General features: G+C 37.8%; 5 protein-coding genes and 2 long non-coding RNA genes across 9 annotated transcripts in view; 1 reads left to right on the top strand and 6 right to left on the bottom strand.

Annotated features, from left to right (window-relative positions):
* ttv (exostosin glycosyltransferase 1 ttv) overlaps positions 1–24,533 on the top strand; it is an 80,992-nt gene that overhangs the window by 17,825 nt on the left and 38,634 nt on the right. Inside the window, exon 2 of the mRNA XM_017142488.3 lies at positions 22,203–22,355. Within this exon, the coding sequence (XP_016997977.2) occupies positions 22,203–22,355 (153 nt within the window). The remainder of the gene's footprint in view (positions 1–22,202; positions 22,356–24,533) is intronic.
* Positions 197–1,996, bottom strand: LOC138912490 (G-protein coupled receptor Mth-like). Of its 3 annotated transcripts, none has more exons than XM_070213448.1 (8): positions 1,972–1,996; positions 1,576–1,886; positions 1,375–1,516; positions 1,134–1,310; positions 830–1,063; positions 610–766; positions 349–543; positions 197–273 (listed from the first exon to the last, which is right to left on the bottom strand). In XM_070213448.1, the coding sequence occupies exons 2-8, from the start codon at positions 1,867–1,869 to the stop codon at positions 267–269; spliced, it is 1,206 nt and encodes a 401-aa protein (XP_070069549.1). In that variant the 5' UTR covers positions 1,870–1,886; positions 1,972–1,996; the 3' UTR covers positions 197–266. The 3 variants fall into 3 exon arrangements, with proteins under 3 accessions (XP_070069549.1, XP_070069548.1, XP_070069550.1); XM_070213447.1 differs by having other exon boundaries at positions 1,947–1,993; XM_070213449.1 differs by having other exon boundaries at positions 197–270; positions 1,947–1,993.
* LOC138912561 (G-protein coupled receptor Mth-like) lies at positions 3,106–3,822 on the bottom strand. Its single transcript, XM_070213628.1, has 4 exons — positions 3,712–3,822; positions 3,495–3,651; positions 3,245–3,439; positions 3,106–3,190 (listed from the first exon to the last, which is right to left on the bottom strand). Exons 1-4 carry the CDS (start codon positions 3,812–3,814, stop codon positions 3,106–3,108), a joined length of 540 nt encoding a protein of 179 aa, XP_070069729.1. The 5' UTR covers positions 3,815–3,822.
* Positions 4,011–5,110, bottom strand: LOC138912559 (G-protein coupled receptor Mth-like). Its single transcript, XM_070213625.1, has 4 exons — positions 5,069–5,110; positions 4,447–4,685; positions 4,246–4,387; positions 4,011–4,192 (listed from the first exon to the last, which is right to left on the bottom strand). The coding sequence occupies exons 2-4, from the start codon at positions 4,630–4,632 to the stop codon at positions 4,011–4,013; spliced, it is 510 nt and encodes a 169-aa protein (XP_070069726.1). The 5' UTR covers positions 4,633–4,685; positions 5,069–5,110.
* LOC108058016 (uncharacterized) lies at positions 9,717–12,486 on the bottom strand. Its single transcript, XM_017142492.3, has 3 exons — positions 12,374–12,486; positions 12,190–12,263; positions 9,717–11,331 (listed from the first exon to the last, which is right to left on the bottom strand). Exons 1-3 carry the CDS (start codon positions 12,386–12,388, stop codon positions 9,933–9,935), a joined length of 1,488 nt encoding a protein of 495 aa, XP_016997981.2. The 5' UTR covers positions 12,389–12,486; the 3' UTR covers positions 9,717–9,932.
* LOC138912064 (uncharacterized) lies at positions 15,421–16,581 on the bottom strand. Its single transcript, XR_011417714.1, has 3 exons — positions 16,496–16,581; positions 16,202–16,277; positions 15,421–15,578 (listed from the first exon to the last, which is right to left on the bottom strand). It is a non-coding gene; the product is annotated as an uncharacterized lncRNA (long non-coding RNA).
* On the bottom strand, positions 23,820–24,498 carry LOC138912249 (uncharacterized). Its single transcript, XR_011417753.1, has 3 exons — positions 24,442–24,498; positions 24,132–24,229; positions 23,820–24,060 (listed from the first exon to the last, which is right to left on the bottom strand). It is a non-coding gene; the product is annotated as an uncharacterized lncRNA (long non-coding RNA).

Genomic DNA, 24,533 nt, shown 5'->3' with positions numbered 1-24,533 from the left:
ATATAAGATCTATTTATTGTGCCCTTAAGTATATTTTACTTAATTTTTATATTATTAAAATAGCATTAGATTTCAAAATATTTTAAATATATTTTAAAATAATAATTGTGTTCCGTATTGTTGTTGTAACATTTTTTCTAAGGATAAAGGATCGTTAGAAATAGTAATATGATAAACTTTGCAAGGTTAAACTTGCCTTTTATGGCAAGCTTCGGTAGCATTTTGAATCCTTTTGCGTGATATCGCTGTTACTGGTTTCCGATTCTTCATCTTCTTTTGTAATGCCGTGCAAGAAGAGAAAATAATAATTCCTGCTCGTTTTTTTCCTCAAAATGTAAGATTACTTACCCCTCCCTTAAAAGTTTTTGAGTTGAACCCTTAAGAATAAACAGCACAAATATTATGAAGCCTTGGGACCAATTTAAGTAGTCAGCTACCAAAAAAACGTCTGCCCAAAATTGGTTGCTTTGAACGTAGTAGGAGATGATCTTAAAAATCGACGAAATACCCAAGATAATGAAGAGCCGGAAAAAGAACAAGAAACTGTAATAGGAAATGGGATAAATTCAAAATAATGGTTGTGTACTTAAGTAGTATTATATGACTTACTTCTCCGCAAGTAATTCCTGCTTCCTCTTTAGATCGTTCTCAAGGTTCAAACTAACGTCAATTCTTCGCGTAACACTCACAATAAGCATAATTAAATTTAACATAATTATTAAAAACATCGGTCCGTAGAAGTAGATAATGGCAGACGAATATTGAGCTATGGGTTGAAAAGAAAAGTTGTTAGAATGCTGACAAAGATAAAAACAATTAGAAAACCCACTGTTGATCCAACAACGATCTTCGGTGCCTATGCGAGGACTCAAATCGTTGTTATGCACCAGCTGATTGGCTAGATAAGTTACTCCGGTCAAGGCCACCGCCATTCCCCAGGCGTAAATGCTGAGGTTCAAAAAGCTATGCACTGAAGTAGAGCCGCTTAATTTCTTCTGGAGTTCCAAACTGATGACAGAAAGCCAACAGAACGCCGCCATGAAGAAAAGGTAGCCAAGAAAACCTAATAAGGATTTTTAAGAAGAATGTAATTTAAAAATTATGTCTTGATCATACAGTCCCTATCAGCTTACCTGCTGTCAGGCAGAAGTCCTGCGATAAGTCCCACAAATCAAGAAGTAGAAAGAGGTATCCCATAAAGAGACAGGCCATGTAGCAGATGAAACACTTTCCGAACAAGTTCCTGAGTTTCTTAACCAACAGATATGCGGTGATGATTAGCAGCAAGCATACCATCGATATTATAATCACTGTGATAAGAAATTTAAAGTGGAAAATCAGAAAGTCTTTCAGTTGGTTATGCATTTAGCTTACCGACTGTCTGTGCTTTCTTAGGAAATTCTGGGCAGGTATGAGGTACAACTCGTATACTGCCGTCTTCTAACAAATGAGGCTGGAGGCAGTACTTCCACCTGCTCATGGTCGTCTTGTCAAAGTGACGCAGAACGATTCCATCCTAATGATAGAATAAACCTGTTAAACTCGCCACGGTTACTAAACTATACTAAGAACTACCTCGAACAGTGTGTACCGATTCCTTTCAGTTAGGTTGTCCAGGTACAACATTTCCGTAATTCCACAGAGCATGGGCGAATCCCCGTACTGATTTTCATAGGGCGCCTCAATCACCGCACCATTTGGGAATGTTACGTTTAGGTATGGATCCATCGCACTCAACTCCGATTGCGTCATCTCGAAGCACTCGCCATCTTTCATTACGTGGTTGCGAGGACAGCATATTTTTACAGCATTTGCCATTTGAATCGTCAGCAAAAGAGCTGCGACCAATGACTCCAGAAGTATTCGCATTTTTCGACGAAAAAATACTGCAAAATGATGATAAAGATTAAGATTAAGCACCAACACAGTTCCTTATATATTTATACAAAGTTGTTTAAAGTTCTTATTCACAAGTTTTATCTGGTCAGGATCACTGCTGGCACTCAACTGAAGCCTCTCTGACTCACAACTCGGACCTACCCCCGATTATTAGAGAGAGTGTGGAGCGATAAGATCGATAGAGAGAGATAGAGAACACGAAGAGCAAGCTTATAAACAAAAACGATCTGGAAGGAATACAATATCGTATACAGACATACACATACATACGGAATCCTGTTACGATATTGTACCTAAACTTTTATAAATATTTGTTCGACAAAGCAAAGAGAACAACAAGCGAATGAGTGGACTGCACACAGAAAAAAAATTCGATATGAAACAATTCTACCCTATTTAATATCAATAAAAAGCCGATATGATTCATGTCAAATTTATGATTCAAACATATCAACTTGATATTTTATCATATCGTACAAAATACAAATTTAGTATTTTTTGAACAAATAATGTAAAATAGTAACTTGATCTTTAAAAAATATAAAATTTACCAGAAGATATCAGTCTGTTCTTTTGTCAATTTTTTTCTGTGTAGGAGCCGTTTTTGTTGTTCTTCTCAGTTTTCTGATTCTGAAAGGCAGGCTCCTTTTTTTTCGCGTTTTTTAAAAGCGTCTTAACCAAAGCATGACCCATTCGTGCCGACGAACAGTTTTTGCTCTTGAGCGACGGTTCACAAAGTCTTTTGCGCTTATGTGTGTTCATTAGGGCGGTCCAAAAAATGAAATCGAGCTCTTACCCCATCACATGGTACTAAAAATCGGAAAAATCAGTCAGTTGGTACTTGCTATCTATGGTTAAGCATCGAATAATATTTCTGAAAAACATAATTTTTATAAATATTTTAGGACGATTTTTTAAAGTATGCAGATTTTCTAATATGTTTTGTACTTACCCCCTAAACTACTATAAAAATAAAACAATTTTAAAAAATTTTTCTTTTAATATTTTTATTACAATAAAAAAATAATATTTTATGTTTTTTCGAAAACAGTCCAAAAATTTGTAAGCTAATGGAAAATTATGTTGTGTATCGTTGTTATATTATATACCGCAGACGTTGTATTCGTCCGCCGAACATTGGTTCTAAGGAGAAAGGATCGTTAAGAATCGTAACATTATAAACTTAGCAAATTTTTGATTTACTTTTTATGCGAAACGTAGGTAGGACTTTGAATCCTTTCGCATGATATCGCTGCTACCGGTCTCCGATTCTTCTCTTTCGCCCGTAATGCTGTTTAAAAAGAGGCAGGATTTATTTTTTTTCCCCAAAATTAGGATTACTTACCTCTGCTTTAAATGTTTCAGCGTGGAGCCCCTAAGAATAAACAGCACAAATATGATGATACCTTGGGCCCAATTGAAATAGTCGGCCACTATAAATATGTCTGACCAAAATTTATTGCTTTGAACCAAGTAGGAGATTATCTCAAAAATCCACGAAAGACCCATAATAATGAAGAGCCGGAAGAAAAAGAAGAAACTTTAATGCGAAATTAAACAATTTTTATCATGATAAGAAATACGATATGGCTTACTTCTCCACAATAGGCTCATGCTTCCTCTTTAGATCGTGCTCAAGGTTCCATCTTAGGTCAATTATACGCGTAACCGTCACAATAAACATAACTAAATTGAACATAACTAGTAAAAACATCGGTCCATAGAAGTAGATTATGGCAGACGAATATTGAGCTATGGGTTAAAAAGAAAAGCTGATGAAGTACCAATAAAAACAAATACAATCAAACCCACTGCTGATCCAACAATGTCCTTCGTTGCCTATGCGAGGATTCAAATCGTTGTTTTTCACCAACTGGTTGGCTAGGTAAGTGACAGCGGTCAAGGTCACCGCCATTCCCCAGGCGTAAGTGCTAAATATTACAAATCGATCCTTTGAAGAGGTGCGGAATAAATCATTCTGAAGTTGCAAACTGATGGCAGAAAGCCAAAAAAACGCCGCCATGACGAAAAAGTAACCGAGAAAGCCTGATGAGGATTTTTAAGATAAATGTTCGTAATCAATTATGTCATGATCATACAGTCGCTATCAGCTAACCTGAGGTCATGCAGAAGTCCTGCGATAAGCCCCAAATGTCAAAAAGTAGAAAGAGATATCCCATAAAGAGGCAGGCCATGTAGCAGATAAAACACTTTCCGTGCAAGTTCCTGAGTTTCTTAACCAACAGATATGCGGTGATCGTCAGCAGCAAGCAGGCCATCGATATTAACATCACTGTGAGAAAAGAAAGTCAGAAAGTCCTCAAGTTGGTTATGGATTTAGCTTACCGACTGTCTGTGCTTTTTTGAGTCGAGCTGAGCAGGCATGTGGTACAACTCTAATACTGCCGTCTTCTAACAAGTGAGGCTGGAGGCAGTACATCCACGTGCTCAGGGTCGTCTCGTCAAAGTGACTCATTATAGTTCCATCCTATTGATAGAATAAACCTATTTAATTCGCCACGGTTACTATACTATTTTAAGAAATACCTCAAACAGTGAGTACTGATCCCTCTCAGTTCGGTTATCCAAGTAGAACATTTCCGTAGTTTCACAGGACATGGAGGAATCCCAATGGACTGTTTTGTCGTTTTCATAGTGCCATTTGACCACCAATCCATTTTTGAGAGTTACGTTCATGAGAGGATCAAGTTCACTCAACTCCGCCTGCGTCATCTTGGAGCACACGCCATCTTTTATTATTTGGTTGTAAGGACAGCAAGATCTGACTGCAAAACCATTGATATACTCCGCATTTGTAAATTGAATCATCAGCAAAAGAGCTGTGACCAACGATCGCAGAACTATTCGCATTTTTCAACAAAGAAAAATTCTGAAGAATTGAAGATATAATATTTGTGATTAGACCGAAATACTGAAACTCTGATAAATATTTGGTGGTGGTACAAAACTGTACACAAAAACTATTTAGTCAATAATTTCACGTTCTTATCTTAAATCCCAAAAACTTGTTTATTTAAATAAAGAAAGAAATCTGTTATTTTTCTGAACTAAAAAAACTTTTGTTTTTTAAGGTCGATCGTTGTTTCAGTCTAAATAATTAGTCATCCATATAAAGGATATATACTCGATCTCAAAACTAAATGCTCACTTCAAGGACACAAGGATAGCTTATTTATTTTGTTAGTTCACGACAACGGTTTTCTTATGACTGATTTAACTACTCTGGCAAAGTTCTCTCAGAATGGCAGTACCAGTTGTGTGGAGTTATCAGATATACTCAGAAATTTGAGTAATGGAATTCAAAAAAACCAGCCTTAGTGATAAAAAGCCAACGACTTGCGTTCAGTATTTTTAAAAATATAATGCGTATAACTTAATAATGATCATGATTCATTTACATAAAAAATATAAAAAAATATGAATAAAATAAAGTTGTAATAGGAATTTCAGAGCATTGTCTCATACATGATTACATCTATGATGTTTCCTGGTATCATTTTCATCAGCAAAATATTATCATGAATTTTGGACATTTTCAGAAATATTAAACCATATCAACTGGAACACTTTTGTCGCCTCCTCCACACATGCATATGGATGTGTGTGCAACTGCTCGTGTCCCTCTTTAGTTCGAAAGCTCTGGATCCCCGACTAAACGTCTCCTCTTGCATTCCGCTCCTTTCCCTGCTTTTCCCCCAGCTTTGGATTCATCCTGTGAGCTGTGGCAACAGCTATATTTGAATATTTAATTTTTTAGCGAGCTGGGAACATTTCGCACTTCGCAACCTGACGCTAAACGATGCCAGAGAGCTATCGTTGTTACCCGCCAGCCTTTCTGTTCTGTTTTCCAACCCCACGCCCCCTAGATTTCTGTGTATGTGGGAGGGGGTTTTTCGGAAAGCAAACAAAATGCTTTCGACGGCAAATGAATCAGCTTGTGCTATATATACCTCTATATATGCTGGCTTAGTTGATTGCGAGTTCAATGCTCGCTTTTTGAGGACACAACCGAAATTGGCTTCAGCCGAATTGTCCAAATTCATAATTAATATAATTCGGACACGATTCAGTTTGATGTGCAACTCCCATCCATTGCCGCCCATTTGGCCATTTTTCACCTGTCACGTTTTTAATTAAAAGAATTTCGCTTTAATAAATTCAACTTTGACAGCAGTAGGTCGCCAGAAGGTGCCAGGCGAATTAATGAATGAGTGGCGAATGCACCCAGCTCATGTTTAACCGTTTCGCCAGTTAACCGGGCAACAATTTAAACGCCCTTTCAATATTTAATTGACTTGGTCGACTTGGCGCAGTAAAGGAATCCCCGTGCATTTCCGTTTCAAAAAGAGTGGCCAAAAGGATTGTCGTTCGTAGTCGCCTTGCGTAATCAATTTGCGTTCTGTTTGCCATTCTCCTCAGTATTAAATGGGTAACAATGGGTTTATTGTGGACTTACCTCATCGAAACTTTTGGTTTTCTAATTGAATTTCACAACATGTTATCGTTATGTCAATTCATTACATTAAATTTAATTTTTTAAAATCTTTAATAAATATTTTATTGCAGTTAAATTAAATTTAGTTACAACACAATTCGAAACATTTCCGATTTTCGGTTTTTAATTTCAGATTTCTGTGTCAAACCGTTTTTGCTACTGTTTCATCTTCCCGTTTTTTTGGCTGCCATTTTATACAGTAGTTCTTGATTAGAAATTTAATCGTTAAGATATACAAATATATTGTTGTGTTTCCAGGTGAAATTCCATCAATCCCCTTCACGTTTTCTCATTGAGTACATTTTTAACTTAATTTATACCAATGATCATTTTCAATTTCCTTTCTCTCGAAGTCGTTGCATTTTTCCGAAAAAAAATTCGTTGGGAAATTCCATTAATCCGTTTGACATTTCGCCGCTGAGTTGAAGCGACCCAGTTTGACATCGCCTTCAGTGCAGAAATCTCGAAACTTTTTTCTACCTCTTATTTTCAGTTTTCACGAAATACCCCAAAAAGAGCACGTTGAAGGGGGGCAAGGAGGCGAAGAAGGAGCAGCAAAGTTGGGTAAAGAGTCGTAGGAGGTAAAAGCAAAAAATACGCGCCAAACTGTATGACATTATGGCCATTGCCAGGAGTTGTTGTTGATGTTGCTGCCCCACGCGCTCCAATCTACGTGCAATGTCACCCATAATGTCGACCTCACATATACACACTGAACTCAGTAGCACTGAGAAAAAATAGCTCTCAAAATTCTTTAAACTTGTTGTATAATTAAAAATTTTATTTAATGTTATAAACTGGTAAATAGATCTGATGTGTATTATGAAAAATTTAAAAAAATTCAAATATATTTTGAAATTAAGGCTAGAAAAAATTTAATTTTATATAATTGTTGTAAATAAATCAGGTAGAAAAATTTAATTTTTTTTATCGAAAGCATCTAATATTTATTAAAACATAAAAATAACTGAAAACCAATTTTGTACGGGCTATTCAATTATACACACATGGTTGTAATTTTTCTCAGTGCATTTAGCTAAAACCCACTAATACCCACACACCTTTATAGAAATCCACTCACACTCGCAGAAACTTCCGCTCTGGTTGCATTGTTCATTTAAATTCTAATTTGTATTTGGTGCACTCGACAGTGGGACAGCCTTCAGGGCGGGATTAGGGGGCGTGGCTGAGGACAGTGGGACAGTGGGCGTTGGTGGGTGGCGGCAGAGGACACGTTTCCTGCCAGTGGACAGGTGTATAGGTCGACATGGGCCCTGACTTCGAACCCCCCTAAATATGCACAAAAAAAAAGAAGTCAGCCCAGTCGTGTTCCAATAATGTCCTTGAAAAAAGGCAAATTCAACTTACCAACTTTCGTTTGCTGTTTTCGGTGGGCGTAGGTGAGACTTCGCCGGTGGGCGTGGCCCACACACAATTTGTTATTGTTAGCTGTTCACCTGGTCTCCAAGTGGGTTCATCTTGATTCTGATTTTCGCTGGCAAATTTGAATTTCCTCTAGATTTGTAATCATATTTTTTAGAGAGCGAGCAAATTCTATTGCATAGAAAAATCTTCTATAATGCGGTTATTCCACTACATCGTTCGGATCATTCATTAGTACAATTTTTTCTCAGCCCATACGATTTTACGTAGGTGCGAGCAAGATCCGATTTACAGTAGCTCTAATAAATGAGCAAAATTGTACTTTTTAGATTCAATTTTGCTCATACAAAAAAAAATAAAATGGTGGCCTTCGGTTTTTAAAATTTTGCTCATTAATTGCTCATTGCAGCTGACATATATCTGTCTTGCTCGCACCTACGTAAAATCGTATAGGCTGAGAAAAAATTGTTCTAATGAATGAGCCGACCAATGTAGTGGAATAACCGCATAAGTATTGAAAGTCCATAAAGCATCTAATTTCTTGATAAACGAAAGTTTGCAAAAGTTTTTCGCAAAGGAAAATGTGCTTAATAAAGGAGAAAACTTTGCTTCGGTTGGGGTTTTCCGAAGAATATAATTTTAATGTCTTCTGAGAGATTAATTTTTTGGCATTTCTTAAAATGTGCTAAAATAATTATTTTCATTGGAAAATAAATCATTGAAAGTATAAAAGTTGGTTTTTCTTTTTGTATCTTAAAGTTTCTAGATGTTGTTCTTCATCTATAAATGTTTATCTTCGTTACAAATATACTTAATCCTTTAAATTAAACTTGAATAATTCCCCTACCACTTTCCTTTTTATTTTCGCTGTCCCATTCCGTAATCTAGAATTTCCTTATCTCGTTTTCATTGCATTGTTGGCTATCGGCAATTCCAATCTGTAGGCTCCCCGAGTTTTTCCGGCGTTTCCCGTGCATTTTCCCTCGCCCGTTAAGCCGACATGTCGTTTCATTTAAAGTTTATCGCGTTTTCCCCTTTGCTTTCCAATCCCCATCCCCCTTCCCCCTATTTTTCATCCCCTTCCTCGGGTTTTAGTGGGCATTCTGAGTTTTTTAATTCAGTTGCAGTTTGTTGTTGGCGCTGCTTTAGTTGATTAAAAACCGCACTCAAAGTGGAAATGCGCTTTTCTTTGTTCGTCCCATCTCTTTCTCTTTCTCTGCCCCTTCCCACTATCCCCATCTCGGTCGCACAGTGTGTCTTATGGCTTTTGTTCTGGAATTTATAGCAGGTTTAACCCACTTCGCCGCAATGCTCTCGATTTCAGGGCCCAAGGCTGTCGGCCATGTAAACTTTTTAAATTAGTTGTCAAATGCAAGCTGCTAAGCGGAATGCGATAACACACACACACTTAGATATATATATATCCGAGGGAAAATCGCTAACTGGCATTAATTAAAAGTCAAAATATTTCCAGAGTTTTATGTCCGTTGCGGCATGCTGCATATTATTGCGTGCCATGGGTGCATTGACTCCGCCTCGCGAAATGAAATGCAACTCGATGGGAAATTGTTGTTCAAATGTTTTCAGCTGACTTTTACTTGGCGAAAAACCATAAACTTAAATCTTAGATAAGGCAATTAAAGAAAGTTTAAGTGCCGTTAACAATTGGGTTGGTTTATTATAGTGATAAATGTTTTTTTGTGTTTAAGAAGAAGGGCTTAAGAGTTATCGATGTTTTCGATATCTTCACAATATCGATTTGATAAATTCAACGTTTTTTTTTTATATTCTTTAGCTCTTTTAAGCTCTATTAAGAACCCCTAGAAATAATAAATCATATCTTTTAGTTGTTAAATAAAGTTTTCCTAGTTTATTTTGTAATTTTGTAACAAATTGTGTTTGTTTTTCTAAGCTAGTCTTTAAATAAAACTTGTTACAATTTTGACTTGTACATTTTTGTACTGAATAAAAAGTTTCGATTTGTCATATAGAAATAAATAAAAGCCAAAAGTTTCTTTAGAATGTAGACTTTGCCTACAAAACTACTTAATTTGGTTAGCTGTTTTTTTTTCTCTCCGTGTAGCTTAACTGCAGCCGTTGGCTCTTTGGTGGCTAACTGCATAAGCCGATCCTCTCAGGCTTCGTCGTAGTTGGGTTTATCGCCAAACTTGACAGTTCCACGTTGCCGGATATTATCGCGCGTCTGCCGCTTGTACTGACCCCTTGGCGCCTTGGCCAGCGGCTGCTCGAAGGCCACGGCACTTGGCCCAATGGGACTGGCCAGCTGGAAGCCGCTGTGGGCCACCTCCGATGGCCACTTCTCGCCGTGCATGGCGTCCACGAGGGCGGCCTCCAGCTCCTCATCCTCCAGCTGCTGTTTGTGCTGCTGCTTCTGGTGGCGCTGCTGATCCTGAAGGCGAGCCCTTAGGCTGCTCATCGCAAAGGATGGTGGCGTGGTGCTGCTTAACTCCGTGCTGTCCTCGGATTCACGGATCACATAGAGCTCCTTGTGCTGCTGCTGCTGCTTGCGGGGTCTCCGCGTGGTGGTGGCCTCCCGTTCGCGGAATTTCTTCAGGAAGGAAGCTGGGTAGTTGGGTGCTTCTGTGGTGCTGGTGGTGGAAGTAGTGGTGCTGGAGGGACTGCGATTCCTGGGCCTGGGATTATGATGTTGTTGCGGGGCCACCACTGGGGATGGCTGATGATGATGATGATGCTGCGACCTGAAAGTCATTCCCTGACTGGGCACAAAGCCACTCTCCATGGAGGCCACCGCCGCCTCGACGGTCTCCACTTCACCACTCGCCTCGCCCGTATGCTCGGTGACCTCGTAGCGGTGACCCATTTGCTTGGCCACCTCGTTCTCCGCCTCCTCTTCGTCCTCCTCCCTCTCATATTCGTAGCTCACCAGCTTCTCGGGTTTGGGCAACATTTCATGATCCCCACTGGAGGATATATCCGTGTGCAAATGAGTCAAAGCCTGGGGTCTGAGGGTCACAAAAGATGAGGGCGTTTCGCCAGCCTTGTAAACAGGCTTCCAGCTCTGGTACTCCATGATCTTGCCGGAAACCACTTCGTTGGAGGAGGAACCTCCCCTTGGTCGCTTCTTGAAGTACTTCTCCATTATCGCCTCATCGCTGGTCATCGGCGCCTTTCCCTCGGCTATGAGTTCCTGCTCCTTTTCCAACAGCCTCATCCGATGATCATTATTGTGCACCGAGTGAGCTATCATCACCGTGGATTCCGTGACAGTCGGTTTTGGTATGGGTCTCCGGAGTTTAATCACCTTCTTTGCCGTCGGTCGCATTTTGATGATCTTCATGGGCTTATTGTTGTGCGGATTGCGAATAATGTACTTCACTCGCGTCATCTCGGTGGGCAGGAAGTCCATGGTGGACTTTTGGCCATGTCCCGCCGTGCTCGGCATGAGGTCCGTGAACATCGACTTCATCGCCCGGGCTCCGTTGAACATCCGTCCCAGCACGCCGCCCATCACCGAGTTGTTCATCTCTTGCCACATAAAACGACGCTGGATTCTGTGCGCCGAAAAGTGAAAGTAAAAGTTGCGAAATTCATTTGACTCGTTTTATTAGCTGATTATAACAATCTTTGAATGGATAAGAAAGGATTTGGGGTTCATTAAGAGACTATAAAATGTGTTGATTGAAGAAAAACAGCGAGTAATATAAGGCGTGTTTAAAATGATTTACGGTTTCACATTTCAAACATTTGTTATGGCCAATTGGTTATCTGAATCACTGAACTCTTTTACCTATCGAATTCAAACTAAGTTTACTGTTAAAACTATTAAAACGACATGATATACATTAATCTTTAAATGGGTGTGAAAGGATTTGATGTTCATTATAAGCCTATGGTAATAAAAGAAAAAGCGTATAACATAAAAAGTGTCTGAAATATATTTGAACTTTTTTATGTTTCAAATTCAAACGTATTTTCTTTTTGAGACTATTAAAACGGCATGATATATATCAATCACTAAATGGGTGTAAAAGGATTTCAGGTTCATTGAAAATATAGTAATGTGATAATGAAAGAAAAAAGGCGTATAATATAAATAAAAAGTGTCTGCAATAAATTTTAAGTGGCCATCTGGTTAACTGAATTACTAAAGTTTCGAATTCAAACGTATTTAATTTTTGTAGACTATTAAACGATATCTATCTTTAAATGGGTGTGAATGGATTAAAAGATTAAAAACATGGTAGTGTACCAAAAAAATAAATTTGTAACAGCCAATTTGTTGGCTTAATCACAGATATCTTTTATGCTTTGAATTTAATTTGAACACTTTTTAACACTAGTCAAACATTGTTTCTTTTCGGTAAATTATTCAAGCCCACTTATTAATATTTTAGTGGACTCCAACTCACCTGTGATCCTCTGCCTGCTGCTCGCCTCTGATTAAAATCAGCTTTAGCAGCAACAGCAGCCAAATCCAATTGATCTATGAGAGTTGATGAAGTAGTCCAAATCCAACCGGATGCAAATCGGTTGACAATGTCAATTAACTGATGTGTTCACACTTCCTTGGTAATCCATTTCTGGCTTACTTACGCAATGCTTCCTCATGTTTGGTTGGCCAATAAACTTGAATATTCCCACCGCAATAGCAGCTCGATTTGAATATTTTTTAGCAATTTTCGAATTAAGAGTAGCTCGTTTCGTGGCTGCTGGCGAATTTCAACTGTCGGCGCCTGCGCGCCAAGCACTTGCTTTTATATTGTTGCTAGTTGCTGGTTGCAGGTTGCAAGTTGTAAGTTGCCGTTGCTCCAATTATTATGGGCAGCTAGTTTGGCTTTGAGCTTGGCATTGGCATTTCCATTCCCATTTTCATTTTCACTTTCGTGGGGCACAACAATGGGCTTTTGACTGATAGGCTGGCCGCCTTTCGTCGGGCAATTAGTTCCATTACTTTTCGGTATCTTTAGTGCCTGTGGTTTTGTCTGCTGCTTGGCTGCTTGGTTTTCCTTCCTTGGCTTCTTCTACTCTCCATTTCTATTCGTTTTTTTTTCTGTTTCAGTTTTAGTTTCCGTGTGCATTTTCTTGCTGCTTGATTTCGCCTGCATTTTGCAGCTGCCTACCGGGTGGCGTGAAGTTTTAAATATTTTGTTAAATTTCATCAAAAGCTTCGATTTGCACCAGGCACCAAACCAGAGTGCAACTGTTTAATTATGACTTAATATTTATTAATGAGCGTTTTCGGCTTCTGCTTTGCAGTGCAGGCACTTCAATTTATCGATGCCAGGCATTGCCTCACCATATATTGCATCCTCATCATCGTCCTCATGCGATTGTTGTGCATACATATATAATCATCATCAATACGCCATCTGTGGGCCGAAACGTGCCAAACGATTCGGTTCGGTAAATGACTTTGTGGCGTGTGTGCACTTTTCTGCCCATCGTCATCATTATAATGATGGCTATGGTAATGCTGTTGATGTTTGTTGAGATATTTTTTCTGTTTGAACAAAGTGTGCTCCACTCGAATGCATATATCTCTGCGGCAGGTGGCGCCACTTCAAACTCAAATGCCTCATTATCAAGAGACGTGTGTCAACTGCAAAAGTATTTAATGGGATATATTTTTGGACGAAATCAAGTGGTCATAAGTGAAATTTCTATACACAGTTATTGGAAATTTATAAGTAATTTCAATAAATTTTCGGATAGTTTTATCTCTAAAATAGAGTTTTTTAACCTATGCAAACTATTAAAAAGATGATTTAAATATAACAAAATTAATATTGTCTTTAAGTCCCTTGCTGTGTTTTTATAGTTATTTAATTAAATTAAATATTGAGTATTTCATTTTAATCTGCTGTAGTGAAATATTAAGCTGGTGACAATTAAATGGTTTTCTTTAATTTAAATACTCGACATTTATCTGTATTTCAATCAACGCTGAAGCGATTTTAAAGCCTGGAAATAATTAAATAGTCTGAGAATTTGCCGTATCAATAGACTTCAGGAATGCTTAATTAAACGATGGGTAATCTGAGCTTTAGCGTTATCACAATATCAGACTTCAATGTGTAAACCATTTTAAGCCGCTTAAGCTTGGCCTTTACGAAGTTATCAAGTTGCAATAATTGCATTTGTGCACTAATTAAACATCTGTTAAATAGAACAAGGCGGACGGACATTAAATGTGTATATATTACCGCCCATGCACATCGTTTGAGTTTGCTCAGCTCTTTGGCAGTCGGCAAATTACGCATACGCAACGTTGAGCAAGCTGAAACCCTATTCAGAGTACGCGCTCCACGCTTCAGTCAATAATGTATTTAAAATGCCATTTGTGTAAATGGATTATGTAATCGATGCAACATTGTGGTAGTAGCAGCTAATGCAATATGCCCTTCCGCCCCCTTTTGGCCCGCCCTCTCTCCCCACGAGAACATTGTACATGCTCCACTTGTATGTTTGAACTTACGTAGTACACGCATATAGACATATTTGTGTTATTGCTGCCTAGCCTGACTTTGCTGATAATGCTAGCTTACAGCCGGAGTCCTGAACTCCTTGTCGTTGTAGTCGTCCTTGCATAAAAGCAAATTGATGCCCTAAGCCAAATATAAACACAATAAAACCAAACAAGCCGCAACAACAATGAACCAGCACACACGCACAGAGAGAGAAAATGTCTTTTAAAATTATAAAAGTTGATTTAGAATTCGATTTTACTATATTAATAGCTTTAAATTCTTAACATTTGAATACAAAAATTTCTTTTCAAATTATTAAAATTTTAGTATTTTTAATGTATCCATTAAATACTCGCAAAAAGGCTTAAATTTCAAACACTTAAACTTATATTACAAAATTATTAGCTTTTTCTGGAAAAAAATTTCTTTTTTAATATTTTTTAATCATTTATTTTCTTGTTAATATTTTACTTCATACTTATAAAATGCCTTTCTCAAAATTCCTCATTTGTAAGATATTTTTCTCTCAGTGCCGACAAATGCCTGCAGGGAATATGAGTTTGTAGAGGGAGAACTGGGATGGCTCTGCCTGTATCCTGTATCAGTTGGCCAAGCATAAGGCGAAAGCTAACTGCAAATTGTATGAGCTCGAATTTTGCCTCGGTGCCAGAGATTTTTTCATCTCACCCCCTTTCAATCCCAATCCCCCCCTCGACTTGTACACTCATAAAAAAAAATCGAAGAATTTCCTTAAAATCTAGAAAATTCTTTCTTGAATTTTTGCCAAAGGCGACCTCACCTTTGTTTCAAGAAATGGTTTTTTTGAAAGGCACCATTAAAACAAGAAAAAATATTTCTTGTTTTAAGAAATTAAATTTCTAAAAACAAGAAAGGGTTTTTTAGAAAGCCACCATAAAAACAAGAAAAAATATTTCTTAAAACAAGAAAGGCGATTCTTGTTTCAAAGGTGGTTTGTTTCTTGTTTCAAGAAATTAAATTTCTTAAAACAAGAAAGGGTTTTTTAGAAAGGCACCTTTTAAACAAGAAAAATTCTTTCTTGTTTAAATTTCATTTCAAGAAATTTTATTTCTTGATTTAAGAAATAATATTTCTCGAAAGGAAGTTTTATATTAACACTGAAACCCTAAAAATAAAATGTAACTTGGTTTTTTCTTTTGCATATTATATTTATTTACATTTAAAACATTTAACACTTAACATTTAAATATTTTTAAATAACACATTTTTGACTCAAGAAAACATTATTATTACCCAATGTCTGTTGAACTTCATATGACCTAAGGTGATCCATTTTCTTCGCCTTTCCTCATCTATAAAAAAAAAAAAATTGGGATATCAATGATTTGTTTTTAGATAATCAACTTTTTTGAAATAATGTAATGTTAATAATAGCCAAAATACAAACACGTTGGACAGACGACCGAGAGAGAGGAGCAAGACAGGTAGAAAATGAAGGGTTGAAAATCGAATTTCAGAGAGAGAGAGGCACGGGAGAGGCACGTACATACATACATATATATTTACATACAGTCCTTTGCGCGAAGGGAGACCGAATCATGGTGGAACTATACAAGGTGATCTCGTCGCGAGAGCTGCCCTCTTTTGAGGACGTTATTTGTGCCAGTCTCTATCTAGCTTTCTCATTCTATCGCTTAAGAGAGACAGAGAGGTAAACATATTTAACGTCCTCAGCAGAGCTGACGAGACCACCTTGTATAGTTTCACCATGGACCGAATGTAAGCAGGGCAGATCGTGTCAGTTTTAAGAAGGTGAAGAGAGAAACGTCGCGTCGCGTAGGTCAAGCGAGCGAGAGAGAGGAGCAGAATATGAAAGGGTTGAAAATCGGGTTTCAGATCGGATGAGCCGCGTACATGCATAGATATTTACATGCATACATAAGTATGTCAAACAAATACAACATATTTTTCTTACCTTAGAAGGTTTTAAAACAAAATTACAGCTTCGACAAACAAATTATTTGGCTGATGCAACTGCAGGTATTTTCACTCTGAAAAATAAATAAAATGCGAGTAATAAGATAAAGTTATTATAGAACTGTACACCCACAAATTTATGTACAAATGTATGTATGTACGTAGCTCTTAGCTAAAAAACAATTCACCTAAATTGGTATACGCTTGGTAAAGAGATTTGAAATTTATCCTTTAATTACATACATACAATTGTACGCCCGCTATACAAAAAATTATATACATATTTACATACCTTTGAATATTCGGAAAAAGGCTTCACCTCTTATCCGCTTGAAAATCACGTCCATCACTCACGAATTTTTTTCACAACTGACGCTCGGGGGATCAGAGAAGTCGGTAGCCGGGTATTAGTCGGGCCGAGTAGGCCCTTCGTCCCACTTCGTTTTTTCTGTCGCTAACATTCGGAAGCCGAAGGAAGTCAATGGCTACTTTCTTATATTCTAGGGTAATTTTTTCCATATATTCAAAGGTTTTTTTGGCCTAAAATTTGTAGCAAATTTTTGGGCTGCGACGGCAAAAACAAACATATGAGATTTTCATTTTTCTATTTTTAAGAAAAATTATTTCTTGAATTTTTTCCATCAAGAAAGGTTTTTTATATTCAAAGGCGAATTTTCTAATAACAAGAAATTTTTTTTCTATTTTCAAAGGTAGGCCGATTCAATGGCGAGATTTCCAAAATTTAGAAATTTATTTTTATGAGTGTAGCTAAAACGTTGATAACATTCGCATTTCGGGTCTTAGGATAGACACTCTTTAGGCCAGATAGCCGAAGCTCGAAGGATAACAAAGGCATTGCCCAGCTGCAATAACTTTGACGAGAATCGGACCCTGATTGATACGGATCGATGGTCGCTTACATTAGACAACCAAAAAGGGAACAAAAGGGGCTGGGATTTACAGATGACATCAATGAGCTGATGTTGCTGCAGTTTGACTGCAGAAAGTTGGGAAAATGGGGCAGGAAAAGTCAATGTAAACAACAGGCTTTTGAAATATAACAGAAACTCTACAAAAAAAGTATGGGATCTGTAATCTGTAAAAATATTTAGATATTTAAGCTTGGCTTAAAGTTTATAAATGCCTTAAACTCGCTTTAATTAAATACTTTTTTAAAATCTTATAAATTTCCATAAAGCTGACCGCACTTACCTTTTAAAAATATATTTATTTTCATGTCCTCCCCGCTTTTTGTTTTTATTTTTCTTGCGTAAACCAATTTGTTGATATTGATGCTGTCGTTGTTGTTGTTGTTTTTCTTCCTGCACTTAAAATTATATTTACGTTCATTTTGCTGGAGTAAAAATGCATTTACCTGACGTTCGCTGGTCGATGCCCCCCCTTTCGACCTTTCGTTCTTTTTCCCGCATTTTCCTGGAGTCTCAGCTTCCTCGGTGATGCCCTGATGTCCTTGTTTCTGTTGCCGTGCACTGATTTAAAGCCAGGAGCACTTCTGTTGTTCCGGTTTCTTTTCTCTTTTTTTTTTGCTACTCCGGTCTCGTTGCAGTTTTGCGACACCATTTTATGGTCGAGACACACAAAAGAAGGAGCTGCAGATATTGCGCATACGCCACGTTTTCTTAGCTCGCCATCCATGGATTGTGAGCTCATGTGAATGTGACTGGGGCCATCACAAAAGCTTTGAAGTTGCATAGATAAGCTTCGGTTCGGAGCAAATGCTGCATAACCCCAGGCGATTTGGCCGCGAAGGCGACAACTAGGAGATTGGGTCGGTGGGGATTTTTTTTGCAGTGAGGGAAAACATAAACTTATGTCATAAGCCATAGCCTCTTGGCAACGCACAAGGGTCCCGTTCCATTCCGTTCCAGGCATTAACCCATGTAAGCCGAAGTGTGGCAGACAATGGCCGCGGGCCCCACAGATACTAGATACCCAGATACCCAGAAACCCCCATTCTATTCGCACACTAAAAGAAAAAGCATGGCCCGCACACATTTTAAGCTTATTTAATGCGCGCATAAATTATTCAGAGTGGACAGAAGAGGGGGCGGTGGGAAAAAAGCTTCGCGTCCTGGGCATACTCAATTATTTTAGATTATGTTTGGATTAGTGGTCAGGAGCGCAGGACTCCACTAGGTTCCAACGGTTCAATGGTCCCTTCGCCGTCTGGTTATTGCACTTTATTGTCATTGGAGTCGCACTGGCGATGACAGCTTTTGGTCCTCTGCCCTCCGGCCGGCTTCATCCTGCTCCTCCTTTCCTTTTTTTCGGCTGTGGCCTGCAGACCCGGCCCAATCAATATTTAATTGACCCATTTCAGGGCATTCTTTTGCTATGAATGGGGAGTTTTTTCCCCGGTGAAAACCATTTTATCAATAGCTGCGAATAAAGAGTGGGAGATTAAAGTTAAACCATAAGTCAATACGGTGTGTGTTATATACTTTTATTTTATACACGATTTTTTTGCGGTTGGGGAGTAATTGTCGCTTAAACCATATGTAAAATATGTCTGTTTTTTCTACGGTTTCTTAATTAAATCGTTTAGTCAGAAAATATATACTGAAATGTATTTTAATTTGATTTTAAAGGAGTTTTTAATCTTATTTCTACAAACTTTCTTTTCAGGCTCTTTTTTATTTTTTTTTTGAATGAAATGTATTACAACTTCTTTAACTTTAAACTAGTATTTCGACAAATGTAAATAATTTACCAATGGTTCTCCGGTTTTTATATGACATCCCTTAATTTTCTCGATTGGACCAACGTAATGTCTCCTTTAAATTCTTGGATGGACCTTTTCCACCTCCAGATACCCGGATACTCCAGGCCAGTGAGCCATTTAGGGCATAAATTAGATTAGAACAGACCATAGCCGGTTGGTAATGGGAGCTGAAAGCATTTTTTTAGCCGCTATTGCCAGGCCCTGTACTTAATTTATATTAATGTGGCCGCCATCTCTCTCTGTCTCTGCGCTTTGTACATCTGCCAGCGTCCTAAATTAATTTACACGACGCACGACAAAAAGCGAGTATCTGCAGAATCCCTGATGCCACATAAAATGTGCTCGTCCCTTGCCAATCTCGTTTTTTCGGGCCTTCAATTCACTTGCATGGCCATTGATGATGGGTTGTTGTTGTTGGTTCTACTGCCGCGGCTGTCATATTCAATCAAATTTGTTATGGAAATAAATTGACAAATAAATTGTTGTATCAATTTATTCGTATCATTAGCGTGTCCCATGGCGGCAAATTGGTTTTCAATTTGATTTCCAAATGAATTGATGGAATTTGAAAAGATTTAGGTTTTTTTTCCCGTGAATAAGCAATTCTTTTGTGGGAATATTTCGGAGTAATTGACTTTTTTACAATGAAGATTTTAATGTGTTTTTAAATATTTTAGATGGGGAACTAAAAAGTTCAAAAATATTAATTGTATAAAATTTGGCTTTAAAATATTTTTCGTAGTAATTTTTGATTATTGCGGAATTTAATTAAATTTTTGCTTCCTTTAATTTGGAATTTTCTCTTATTAAATCACCTTTTTTTGAAGCAAAAATACTGTTGTTTATTTATAAAGAAATGAATTTTATTTCGGTGTGCTTTAAGCAAATAAATCTACTACTATCGAAGTGACCCAATTTTTTTTCCTCACTTTTATTGTGGTTGCTTGTGGTTTTCCCTGCCCATTGATACGCACACATTGTGTTTCATTTCGATTCTGGAGCCGTAACCTCAGAATTCGCCGCCGGCAGCGACACGCTGATTAAATCAAATAACTTATGGCTTAGCTGCCGCTCTCCCCTTGTCCTCCTTCCGTCCTTTCGTCTTTGGATTCCAGGAATCGAAGGCAGACGTTCCTTGCTTTTCTGCAAGGAGTAAGGATACTCCCAGTTGTCGGACAACGGAAATCAGCGCTGCCCAATCTGCTGTGTGGCCGAGTTTGGTTTGGTTTGGTTTAGTCTAGTTTTCTTTTTGGCTGGATGGATAGTTCGGTGGTGCAGAGGTGAAGTGGAGCACCACCGCCGTGGCTCATTGTGTATGAAATTTGCTCAACTGCAAGCCAAGCAGAAGGAAATTGCACATACACACAACCGCACAGTCTTATCCTGCTCACTGGATTCTACTCGTTTCTTTTTTTCCACCAGAAGCTTCTCCTTTTCTGCTCGACTGCTGATGCGAAAGCTTCCTTGAAACACTCAGAAAAAAATAGAGTGAATATGTTTCAAAGAAAATAGAGATTTAGGGATTAGTTTATGTTTTTACACAGATTTAATAGGGAGATTTACTAATTAAGAAATAATTAAATTCTTTATATTCATTTAAGATAATTAAGAGGATCTGTTAATTTAAAATTAATTAAACAAACTTAGAATATTTAAGATCTATTAAATATAATTTTTCAATAATTGGGTTTTTATAGTTTTTTTTATTTTTTTAATAAATTATTTTTCTAAGTGCATTGTATGGCTGCCATTTTGCTTAGCCATACACTTGAAAACGTTTACAGTCCGTTGCCGAGTGTGTTTGTGTGGGTGCTCTCCTGTTTGTGGTTGTGCGTGTATCCGAGTATCCGTATGTGTGAGACTTTCATTGTTAGTGTCGCTGTCGCAATGTTCATCTTTTGTTTCAATTGCTGCTCTGCTGACGGTCAGCTCAGATTTCTGGCCGTATCTAAGCGGAATCATCCCATCGTCCCTCCTCTTCCCTTCCTGCGGTTGGTCTAGGTTTATTGCAATTGATTTTGACGCCGCTGTTTATGCCAACTGAAGAACAATCGGAGCAGTTTAATCCAACTGCCACTGCCACATTCGCTTTTGTGTTTGTGTAAGCATTTCCCGATTGCGATTGCGATGGCGATGTAAGGCAAATAAAATCGGAGCTTAGGTGAAATGTCCGGGGGAGCAGGAAAATACACAGAGGCCATATCTGTGATAGTCGGCCATAAAGCATGGTTGCACTAGTGGAAAGCAACTATTTTTAAAGATACCTCTTCTCAAAACAAATACAAGTTAAAGTTAAACATCAGTCCTATATATTTTGCATACATTTTCTATTTATAAGTATACAAAAAATGTGAAAGTAAAAGTCTTTTAATTTGATTTAAAATTTTTTATAGCTCATATTTTTGTAGGTATTTTATTATAATAATATTTAAACTATCAACTTTAGCATTAGCCATTCACTTGTTTTAAATTTTATTTATTTCATAATCCTAAAAGTATGCAATTAAAGATTTCTATTGTTCATATATAGAAGTTCTCAAGCTTAGCTTATGAGACTGTTTTAAAGCCTAGTACTCAGTTTGGCTAAGAGTTTTACTAGTCGAAAAATATTAATCTTTTAGTGTGGCCAAAGTTTTTGGAGTTCATCCGCAATGCATGTAGCACGGTCTTACTCTCAGCCAACAAATCAACTGGCGCCAATTTTAAAATATTACAAAACGTTGAGCCGGCCTGGGTCGCAAGCTTTAAATTCGCTATTGGAATGGCAATATGTATTGCACAAACACAGCCAAAGATTAAATTTTTTATTCTTTGGTCCGCGGCTAAAGGCGTTCATCGGAATTCATCCGCTAAATCTAGTATTTTTTTGGTATTTCCTTACTGTTTCCTTAGCTCAACTGAGTACCGAGGTGGAAAAAGTCCCCGGCTAAAGGCGTTAGCTACCTATTTGCCTCTCGCTTACTCCTATGTTTAGCTGGCAGTTTTCGTCGTACTCAGTACTAGGCTTAACTACCAGTTGAAATTTTAGAATCCAATAAAAAGCGAATATGATAAAATGTTAATCAAACATTAAGTTGTAGATAACCAACAAAGACCTTGAGTTTAGCAGTAAAATAATGTTTATAGAAACGGCTAATAAAAACTCCAGTAAAACGATGTTATTTTTCCCCTCTTTTAAATTAAAATTTCACGAAATACCTTTAAATTCCGTTGACCTCTCACCACTAAAAGCCACCGTTTTGCTTAATTTTTGCAGCTACGTGCACGGCATCGGTTCGGAGACGCGCAACTCGCTCTTCCATTTGCACAACGGTCGCGACATGGTCCTGGTCACCACCTGTCGCCACGGGAAGAGTTGGCGGGAGCTGCAGGATAATCGCTGCGACGAGGACAACCGCGAGTACGACAGGTAAGTGTAGATGGAGATAGCTGCTATGACGATGACCCCAATCCCCTTTCCCCAATCCCCCCATCCAATAAACTTGCAAAAGACGTTGATTGTCGCCGGCGAAGTGGCCAGAAATTGTTTCTAGCTGTCATTGGGTCCGCAAGTAATTTGTTTAGCCTCCGTCATCGTGCTAATAGCTGCCACGCCCCATCCTTTTTGCCATTAACCGGAGTCTCGGCTCCGCCCCCTTTAGTCCCTGTATATTTATCTCTTTTGTATGTATATCTGTGTATCTTTTGGATGTGCGTGGTGATTAATGTGCTGAAATCCGACTTGACAAGCTCATTTAAATGGCACGACACTTGGGCCAAAGGCATTTGCAATGCCAATGGATTTCGTTTAGCGGCCGAGTCGAAAATTCTGGGATGAGCACACAAGGAGCGGTGACTTTTCAATCATGGTCAGATGATTTGAAATGTTCCTCGGGCCAAAAACTTGGGTCGTTTTCGTTGGCCGAATTAATGGTGCAAATGAAGTTATAGAAATGGTTGTCAGCAATGAACTCGTCACCTTGAAGAGTGTTTAGTTAAAGTTGTGGAAAGGAATTTTATAGAAAGTTGAAGTATTACTTTAACTTGCTTTGGGAAAAGTTAAATTTCCGAAATTAATTAAATTAAATCACTATGGACGGCAGTCCATGTAGTGACGAAGCGCACCAGGAGAGTGTGCGAAGGCGACTACTATATATACACGAAGAAATGAAAATCTACTGTGATGGTCCGATCATAATGAATAATACACCTATCGAAAGGTATTGCGAAAACTAACAGGATTGCATACCAAGACTTTAAGAAAATCAATTGGCTTGGGAGAGAGAGCGGTGAAAGTGAAAAAGTGAAAATTTCGAAATTTGGAGCTGTTGGGGCCGGTGGGGATAAATGCCCCCTCGCAATGTTTTAGTTGTATTCCTTTTGAAAATACCCGTCGAATGAGGGGTCATTTGTCAAAATCCGACTCTCCGTTCAAAAGTTATACACCGAGAAAAAAAACCGTTCTCAACGTTCTTGATTTCAGTATTTCCGTGCTCAAAAGTGAGCCAAGAACGGTTTTACTAAAATCAAGAACGAGTGTTCTTGATTTGAGACTACTTTTTTGAAAATAAGTATTCTTGATTTCAGTATGAGTCTTCTTGGATTCAAGAAGAAACATTCTTGGATTCAAGCATAGGAGTTCTTGGTTTCAAGAATAGGCGTTCTTGGTTCCAAGAGTAAATCGTTCTCGGGTTTAATAATTTCTCTCTTACCAAGAAGAACGTATTCTTGGTTTCAAGAAGACAAATTCTTGGATTCAAGCATAGGCGTTCTTGATTTCAAGAATAGGCGTTCTCGATTTCAAGAATGTTCCACTCTTGATCCAAAAAGGAATTTTTCAGAAAAATTAAAAATTTCATATATTCACTTTTTTTTATTATATTAATTTTCTATTTATTATTATAGATATAACACAGTTACAAATTACTTATAACTAAACATATTTAAGTCTAACAGCAATCTTATCATTATTAAGTAAGTACGAATAAATTTAAGTAACATACATAAAACGTACAATAAATATAAAGTTTTATAATTTTAAAATGTACCTTGCCAAGCGTGCTACCTCCTCTAGGTGGATCGATACCAATCAGCGATGTTTGTTTCTCGCTCTTTGCCTGATTACGTCCCACAAACTGCAAAATTTATATATAGTTTAAATAACAATAAATAATACAAATTGTATATTATTTATATATATACATACTTTCGAGTTTTGCGAACAGCTTCTCCCGGAACACAATACGTAAACCAATTGGCGGAATCGCCTCATTGATCTCCTTGTCCATGAAGACACTCCAGCGCCTAAAAATAGTTAAAGTATTATTTCATATTACTTTTTTAGAACAGAACCTTACAAGCGCAAGCACGCTCCTGCATAAACACACATATGATGTATACATACATAGATGCATTTAGCGTGGCGTCACTTTTTTTCACAAACATACAAATTCGAAGTATTTATTTATTATATAGCTTATTTTTATTATTACACTAAGGTATTTATTAATACTTACGTTTGAGGAAGGGGAGCGCACTCCAAATATCTAGTTCCTCTGGAAGGTTCTTTAAACGTGTGTCGTCCGCGTGCGTACTCCGCTTCACTGGC

This window comes from Drosophila takahashii, chromosome 2R, assembly GCF_030179915.1.
Source record: "Drosophila takahashii strain IR98-3 E-12201 chromosome 2R, DtakHiC1v2, whole genome shotgun sequence".
Classification (NCBI taxonomy): Eukaryota; Metazoa; Arthropoda; class Insecta; order Diptera; family Drosophilidae; genus Drosophila; species Drosophila takahashii.
Note: the sequence above shows the minus strand (reverse complement) of the source record. Positions and strands in the feature narration are given on the sequence as shown.